Consider the following 9496-nt stretch of genomic DNA (forward strand, 5'->3'; position numbering starts at 1 on the left):
CCATATAAAGTTGACCTATTGTATATAGTATTAGAAAAAAAAGACCGAAACACATAACTTAACTATAATCAATGAAGATAAACTCAAGGTCAGTTTGACATGTTCACCTTACAATCATTTAATGTACCAAATATAGTAGACCTATTGCTTAAAGTATTGGATATATGGACTTGACCACTGAAACTTAACATTGTTCACTGATCCATGAAATGAGGTTAATCTAAGATGAAAACTCTTTACAAACATGAGGACATTGCAAGGTATGCACATATTAAATATAGTTATCCTATTACTCAAATTAACATTACACAAATCTCAACATTTTTTTGAAGTAGTCACTGGACCATGAAAATTAGGTCGAGCACAATAGACATGAGAGATGAAAACTTCATATCATACTGGTAAGGTATCTTTATTCAAAAGTATGACACATTAAGGTGTTCCACTTTCTAAAATATAAACTTTAAAAGTTATTAGCTAATGCTGTCGCATCACTATCCCTATAATGAGCTTTCTTTGACAGAGGTCACAGACTAAACAATAATTAAACATTGACCAATGAACCAAATAAATAAGATCAAAATCAGATAAATCCTGCAAGACGCCATTAACACCATATCATTCTGTACACTGCATATAGTATCTGAGAAACAGACATAGCCATGAAAACTCAAAATTCAGTGAGTCATGAACCATAAAAGAGGCCAAGATAAGATGAGCCTTGCAACACAGACATGTACTTTGTATTGTCCCTGAGAAATAGATTGATCTGAAAAAACTCAACATTGCAAAAAAGAACATAGAAAAAGTCATGGTCAGATGAAAACTGCCAGACTGACATGTACACCTCTGACACAATCTTTCTATAAAACAATTACAGCTCAACTTTTGCTTTGAAAAACCAACCAAAGAACACAAAATTAACATTGACCAATGAACCATCATTCAGATGAATCCTACCATGTACACCTAACAATCATTCGTTACATTGATTTACATATAGTAGACATCAACTATTGCTTATAGTATCTAAGATAGACTTGATCATGAAAACTTAATTGTGATCACCAATTAACAAAATGAGATAGAGATCTGGTGCATCATGTGTGATGGACATGTATACCTTGCAAGAAACCCATATACCAAATATAGTTATCCCATTACTCATAATAATTGTGTATTTCAAATGACAAAAAAATAACCAATTTTATTTCAAGCAGTCGCTGAAACATGAAAATGCAGTCAAGGACAATGTATATCTAACAGATGGAAACTTTGCAACATAAGGCATCTGTATGCAAGGTTAAACATATCAAGGTCTTCTGAAATATAAAGCTATCCTTAAATATCACTCCTTTAAGTTTCAGCATCAGCAGGACAAATATATGCTCTATACTTTGACATTTAGTGGTTTACTTTTACAAATTGTGACTTGTATGGAGAGTTGTCTTATTGGCATTTATACCACATCTTATATCTATCATCTTATGAATGATGAAACTGTTTCAAGAATAAAACGGAATTAAAAATTGTAGTATAGAAGGAACAAAATCAGTTGTCAGTAAAATGGCCCTCGGGAGGATATCCTTAGGTATTACTAGATTTGAAAATCAGAAAAAAAAATGAAAGTGGTAGCTTACTTTTATCTATCCTATCAATAATTAAACTAAGTGAACCAAGTTAATGTCCAAAAATGATAAATTTACTTACTGATAAATTGGATAGTTTACCATAATATGTCCCATCTAACAATCCCATATATAATGAAAAAACATGTAACATGCTCACATACCTACACACATACATTGTCACTGGGCAAACCAAATCTTACCTTAGACCAAAGATTCATAACTCCTACAAAAGTCAACTAATAATTTTTTTTATGGACTTTAACACCTACATATTATGTCCATAAAATACAAAATGTTTTGTGTAGTTTCACAGGAGTTGTGCTAACAAAATGTATATAATGGCCATAATTTTAAATTCATAATGCATTACTGCTAGAAACAAGAATGTGTTTAAAGTACACTCACACTATCATTTTCCAAGTTCATTGGACGATGAAATTGGGCTAAAAAACTTATTTGACATTAAAATTAGAAAGATCATATCATAGGGAGCATGTGTACTAAGTTACAAGTTGATTGAACTTCCAACTTCATCAAAAACTACCTTGACCAAAAACTTTAACCTGAAACTCCCACTTTCATTTTCTATGTTCAGTGGACTGTGAAATTGTGGTCAAAAACCCAATTTGGCTTTAAAATTAGAATCTGAAAGATCATATCATAAGCAACAAGTGTACCAAGTTTCAAGTTGACTGGATTTCAGCTTTAATCAAAAACTACCTTGACTAAATACTTTAACCTGACGGGGGACAGACGGACGAACGGAAGGAAGTACACACCAGAAAACATAATGCCCCTCTTCTATCGTAGGTGGGGCATAAAAAACATTGAATCAAAAGTTTCATGAAATTCTGTTGTGTAGCTTCAGAAGAGTTGTGATAACCTGCTGCGGTAGTATATTTAGGCCAAATTTTAAGCTTATAGGATAGCATTAATATTTGCTGCTGGTATGCACATCTCAAAGTTTCATGAAATTCTGTTGTGTGGTTTTAGAGGAGTTGTGATGACAAGAACAGCACTGACAGATGAGTAAAGACTTATATACCCTACACAACTTTGTTTACAGCATATACAAATCAACAGTTGTACAATTATCCTATATTGGAAGAGTAAAATATAACATAACTTTATTTATGATTTTTTAATATAAGATATATAAAAATGCAAAATGGATTTTACAATATTTGAACAACTGCCCTGTATAATACCAAATACATTTGCAGTTTATACAAGCAATGGCTTATAATGATATGTTGGGGTATCAGTAACTTAACGACAATCTTTTTTCTGAATTCAAGGGATAGCATTTTCATGATTTAGTAACCATTGTTTAATCTTATTCTTATGTCCACCACTATAATTCCCAAGATGACCACTATGGGTTATGACACGATGACACGGAACAATAAAAGAAATCGGATTATTCCTCATTGCCATGCCAACAGCTCTACAGGCTTTTTCATTTCCACATAGAGCAGCCAAGTTCTTGTATGATATAGTCTGTCCATATAAAACCTTTTCTGTCAAAACTTTCTGTGCTGTACTAGTAAAGGAACCTGTGAAAAAATAGAGGTAATGATTAATTTGAATAGCATTTTTTAGATACATGCATGATAACTGACACAATTTCAAGATAATAAATACAAGATCTGTGTTGTATACATTTGTAGCTGTACAGTATAGCGTTTACCATTAAAAACAAAAATATTGGTATATACGAGAAGACTTTCATTTTCAAAAAGAAACTTCATGCCTATCATTTCAAAAGATACTGTATCTTTCGACTTTGATTATTGATACATTCATTTGAAAGAATCATCTAACTTTTTTCTGTTTTTTTTTATCATTGTTATTTGTAAGGAAAAAGTTTCTTTCATCAAAAAGCAGTTAATGGTGATAAATAATTTAAACAAGAGTGCACACACTGAAATGTCTCGCCTTCTTCACAAATCATTGATATTATGTTGATAGTCCTAAGCTTTATTAAAAACTGTCACATAAACTTTACATTAACCAAGATAACTAAACAAAGACCAATGAACCATGAAAATGAGGTCAAGGTCAGATGAACCATGTCAGGCAGACATGTACAGCTAACAATGCTTCCATACAACAAATATAGTTGACCTATTACTTATAGTTTAAGAAAAATAGACCAAAACACAAAAAAACTTAACAATGAGCAATGAACCATGAAAATGAGGTTGAGGTCAAATAAAAGCTGCGCGACTGAGATATAGATCATAAAATATTTCCATACACCAAATATAGTTGACCTATGGCATATAGTATTAGATAAAAAACCAAAACTCAAAAACTTAACTTTGACCACTCAAACATGAAAATGAGGTCAAGGTCAGATGACATCTGCCCGCTAGACATGTACACCTTACAATCCTTCCATACAACAAATATAGTAGATCTATTGCATAAAGTATGAGAAAAACAGACCATAACACAAAAACTTAACTATTACCACTGAACAATGAAAATGAGGTCAAGGTCAGATGACACCTGCCAGTTGGACATGTACACCTTACAGTCCTTCCATACACCGAATATACTAGCCCTATCGCTTATAGTATCTGAGATATGGACTTGACCACCAAAACTTAACCTTGTTCACTGATCCATGAAATGAGGTAGAGGTCAAGTGGAAACTGTCTGACAGACATTAGGACCTTGCAAGGTACGCACATACCAAATATAATTATCCTATTACTTATAATAAGAGAGAATTCAACATTACCAAAAATCTGAACTTTTTTTTCAAGTGGTCACTGAACCATGAAAATGAGGTCAAGGACATTTGACATGTGACTGACGGAAACTTTGTAACATGAGGCATCTATATACAAAGTATGAAGCATGCATGTCTTCTACCTTCTAAAATATAAAGCTTTTAAAAAGTAAGCTAACACCGCCGCAGGATCACTATCCCTATGTCGAGCTTTCTGCAACAAAAGTTGCAGGCTCGACAAAAAAAACCAACACTTCACTAACGTTAAAATTAGCCAAATTCAAATAATGCTGTTGCCATAAAACTGAAGTAGGAAAAGTCAGTGAAAATCGTTAGCAAATTCAGTGACACTGACAGTATGTGCAAATCCCATATTTCATAGATATTACAAAAGAATTTGACTCTTTAAAGTAATACAGTACTCCCACAGAGTATCCTTATCTGAAATTAGTGGAATCCAATTGTGGTTGCAGATCTTGATACCCGGTGTTTTATCATTATAGCTTGGTCATTTAGGAAAATATTATTGAACACTTTAAACATGAAGGACATTTGGCTAAAATAAACAACAAATCAGAACCAATTAATAACCAATTTTAAAACCTTTTTCTCTTGATGTGTTTTGCTTGGTTTTTTTAAAACTTAATTTATTATTAATTTGAATGAGTTAAACGATCAGATTAAAGAATTCAAAAAGAAATTCAGACACCATTTATTTTGTCACAATCAAACATCATATAATGTAAACTTTTTCTCTTATTTCTTGCTTCTAGTAATGTAAGATATACAACCCTGTCTGGCAATTAAATATTGTCAGTATAAACCTATGCATAAAAGTACCCATCCCAATTCCTTACTAGTTAAATTAAATCTATAATATCTGGGTCTTACCTTCAGTAAAAATGGATTGACAGAGAAGGGGTATTTTTAGCTGGTCCACTGAAGATTTAAAGTAGAACTGTAACCATTCAAGACACTGTATGGCAGGCTTGTAAGTATAGCCATTGTCTTTATATAACTGGAATTTCACATCAACATTTACTCTGAAACAAAAGAATTTGTCCTGCTATTTATACTGTTAACACAAAAGAAATATCTAGCCGGTTGCAGCAATTTCATACCAAAAAAAAACCCACATTTAATACTGCAAATATACTAAAAATATACTGAAAATTCACAAATTGTTGCCAGGTTTTAATAATCCAAATAAGGCATCTGTGTGACAGTGTGAGTCTAGCAATATTTAATAAGAAATCACAAAATAGAGCTTTATAACAACTGTCACATAAACTTAACATTAACCAAGAAAACTAAATATTGACCAATGAACCATGAAAATGAGGTCAAGGTCAGATGAACCATGCCAGGCAGACATGCACAGCTAACAATTCTTCCATACAAAAAATATAGTTGACCTATTGCTTATAGTTCAAGAAAAACAGACCAAAATACAAAAACTTAACACTGAGCAATGAACCTTGAAAATGAGGTGAAGTTCAAATAAAACCTGTGCAACTGACATATAGATCATAAAATATTTCCATACACCAAATATAGTTGACTTAATTATTGCATATATACATGTAGTATTAGAAAAAAAGACCAATACTCAAAAACTTAACTTTGACTGCTGAACCGTGAAAATGAGGTCACGGTCAAATAACACCTGCGCAACTGACATATAGATCATAAAATATTTCCATTCACCAAATAATGTTGACTTATTACATATATATATCTATATATATATAGTATTAGAAAAAAAGACCAATACTCAAAAACTTAACTTTGACTACTGAACCATGAAAATGAGGTCAAGGTCAAATAAAACCTGTGCAACTGACATATATAGATCATTATATATTTCCATACACCAAATATAGTTGACTTAATGCATATAGTATTAGAAAAAAAGACCAGTACTTAAAAACTTAACTTTGACTACTGAACCATGAAAATGAGGTCAAGGTCAGATGACAACTGCCAACTAGACATGTACACCTTACAATCATTCCATACACCAAATATAGAAGACCTATTGCATACAGTATAAGAAGTAGTCACTGAACCATGAAAATGAGGTAAAGGACATTGGACATGTGACTGACAGAAACTTCGTAACATGAGGTATATGTATACAAAGTATGAAACATTCAGGTCTTCTACCTTCTACAATATAAAGATTTTAAGAAGTTAGCTAATGCCGCCGCATCACTATCCCTATTTTGAGCTTCTGCAACAAAAGTTGCAGTCTAAACAAAAATGCTATTTGAATAAAGAATAAAATATATGATTCGCAATGAAATAAATGGGGAGTGTGTTCATGGGATGCAAATGATGCCCTTTGCTTGCAAATCTGAATCAATTAAAGCTATTATAGCAAAGGGACGTAACTGAAGAACATAAAAGTGACAGTACCCAATTTTGTACTGGTTAAAGTTTTGTGGTTATAATTATTGTGTATAAGTTTTATTACATTAGGTAAAGGCAAAATTAAGGCAAAGAACAGAGATGAAAAATCAGCAAAATTTCAGTTGCAGACTGTGCTAGAATCTCATGGATAGTCCAGGTCATAAAAATCTCTGTAATACATGTACAAGATGAATGAAAGTCACTGCTAGAGTTGTGGATACAAAAATTCTGACAACATTGCATGAGTTCATTCATATATTAACTAATGACCATTCAACTAGCTGGCTTAAAAGCAAACAAACCCTGTATCTGGTGAAAAATATTCATCTGTATCTCCAACTTGTTTAACTGAGTGAAGACCCTTTGGACAGCTAATTATTTCCACATCTCCTATTGGTGAACTGACAATGTAGCTGTTTGTTGGTCCATATTTACATATGATCTTACGTTGTGGCATGGCTATATTACTTATCTCTAAAAAATGCAATACAAGATGAGATTAAGTACCATATTCAAACGGTAAAGATATAATGTGATTAATATTCTTTAACCAACTACTTAACAAAAGCATATGTGGTGCTGAAGTAAAGCCAACCTGCCTTGATGCATATGGAAAAATCAAATTTTTACATATATAGCCATATAGCACCTTCCCTTAGTGCCTCCTGCAGTTCAGCTAGATATATTCAGCCTACTCACAGTATTCTTTTTTTTAACTTTCTAGAGGTCTGCCTGAGACAAAGGTTTTATGTATACTCCTATATATATATATACGAAAACTGTTGTTTCTTATTTGTGTTTGCAACTATGTATACTGTATTGTTTATTATACTCGAGGGGGGAGGGGGTGTACACCCCCCCTTAATTGTGTTAACGGTGTTCTTCCTCTATAATGCGAGATTGTATGACTCTCATCTCGCTGCAACCATCAATTGCTTTATGTTTACAAGTGTCTTTTAGATTACCAAAGCGTCATAGAACGCCAGTCTTCATTTTTTTGTTTGTTTTTGTTTTAAGTGACCTAATGGGGTTACTCTGAGAAGCCCTGCAATCGAATGACATTCCACGTTTCTTAACCTCCATATAAACTCCATATTAATATATAGTCCAAGGACAGATTCAGAAGAGAGTAGGGTCAACCCTAGGTTCAAATTATTTTGTTCTATTTTGTATTATTAGATATAGGATATGGTAGGTATGTTAATTGTAGCAACACCTATTTTGGATACGCAATCTATACTGGAATAAAAAGTTGGAAGGTTAGCGGGAAACATACATAAATTTTGTTTGTCGGCTTGCTAATCTGTGAGAATATAACCCCGCCCCTTAGACCAGCGCTTTCTGCCCCTCTACCCCGTCCCCCCTCTTATCTATGTTGACACTCCCGGGTTCCCGCCCCCTTCACTCCTGGTTCCCCGTCCCTTGTCTCCTTTTTCTCGCCCCATATCTCCCCAGTTCCAGCCCTGTCCATCCCCTACTTACTAGGGAGATGATTATTAAAGGAGTATTACCAACTAGTACCCTTGGGACCAACAACCCTTCGGACTATTGACCTTTCTGACCAACGAACTGATCCCACAATTGACATACTTTGACATTCTTATGTTGTACTGTTATACCACTGTCCCAGGTTAGGGGAGGGTTGGGATCCCGCTAACATGTTTAACCCCGCCACATTGTTTATGTATGTGCCTGTCCCAAGTCAGGAGCCTGTAATTCAGTGGTTGTCGTTTGTTTATGTGTTACATATTTGTTTTTCGTTCATTTTTTTATATAGATAAGGCCGTTAGTTTTCTCGTTTGAATTGTTTTACATTGTCATTTCGGGGCCTTTTATAGCTGACTATGCGGTATGGGCTTTGCTCATTGTTGAAGGCCATACAGTGACCTATAGTTTTAATGTCTGTGTTATTTTGGTCTCTTGTCAAAGGTTGTCTCATTGGCAATCATACCACATCTTCTTTTTTATATTTGGTAGGCCTGCTATGGATGATTTCAACAACAAAAGTAGGCGTGATACACCATTGAGGGGGAGGGGGTCCTAATCCAGAAATCCCGGGCTAAAAACATGAATCTGAGGTCCCAAACTTAGAAATTTAAATCCTGACATCCCAAAACTAGAAAAAAGAATTCCCAGATCCCGAAATTCGGAACTTAAAAACACCTGATTGCAGGTTCCCGATAAAGGTCCTACCTCGAGCAACGGTGTACCATAAGAGGAGGAAGATAGCACACAGAGAACAGTAGTGTCAATTATTGACCTTAGGATCAGGATCAGGATCTCCCCCTAATTGTGTAGAAACCTCAATAAGATTTTTGTATAAAAAGTAAATGTAGTGGCGTGACAACTGGGAAATCGGCATATTCAACAGGCTGACATTTTTCAAAAAATGTGAGTCAAGTACCTTGTGTAATATTTTAAGGTATAGAAAACTGTTTTTCTGAGATAAGTGCCTGTGTTTGTATCTAGTCTAGTTTATATAGAACAATATAGATATGTACTTTAATTATATATTGTCTGTATCAGAAACATTTTGGCGGGAAATGATTAAGATGTGTTATTTCTAAAACTAGACGTGTGTCCATAATTTTGACAAGAACAACCTTTTGCATGATCTTTCAAATGCTTCTGTCATTAAAAAAGTACCACAGGCTTAAACTGTTAATCACAACTCAAAATATAATTCCGGAATCGTATCACAGTCGTTCGGATT

General features: G+C 33.8%; 1 protein-coding gene across 1 annotated transcript; it reads right to left on the reverse strand.

The window, feature by feature from the left end:
- Positions 1 to 2757: 2757 nt before the first annotated feature.
- Positions 2758 to 9495, reverse strand: LOC139488043 (methylated-DNA--protein-cysteine methyltransferase-like). The gene is made up of 4 exons (XM_071273360.1): positions 9387 to 9495; positions 7086 to 7257; positions 5263 to 5414; positions 2758 to 3187 (listed from the first exon to the last, which is right to left on the reverse strand). Exons 2-4 carry the CDS (start codon positions 7238 to 7240, stop codon positions 2925 to 2927), a joined length of 570 nt encoding a protein of 189 aa, XP_071129461.1. The 5' UTR covers positions 7241 to 7257; positions 9387 to 9495; the 3' UTR covers positions 2758 to 2924.
- Between the last annotated feature and the right edge of the window lies 1 nt (position 9496).

Source organism: Mytilus edulis, chromosome 9 (assembly GCF_963676685.1).
Source record: "Mytilus edulis chromosome 9, xbMytEdul2.2, whole genome shotgun sequence".
Classification (NCBI taxonomy): domain Eukaryota; kingdom Metazoa; phylum Mollusca; class Bivalvia; order Mytilida; family Mytilidae; genus Mytilus; species Mytilus edulis.

Bases quoted from the DNA above. Each gene is read 5' to 3' on its own strand.
- LOC139488043 (XM_071273360.1), bottom strand. From the start codon at position 7,240: ATGCCACAACGTAAGATCATATGTAAATATGGACCAACAAACAGCTAC. The intron at 5,415-7,085 runs GTTTGTTTGCTT...CTTTTGTTTCAG, and splicing joins TATTTTTCACCAGATACAGG to AGTAAATGTTGATGTGAAAT. The intron at 3,188-5,262 runs GTAAGACCCAGA...ATTTTTTCACAG, and splicing joins TCAATCCATTTTTACTGAAG to GTTCCTTTACTAGTACAGCA.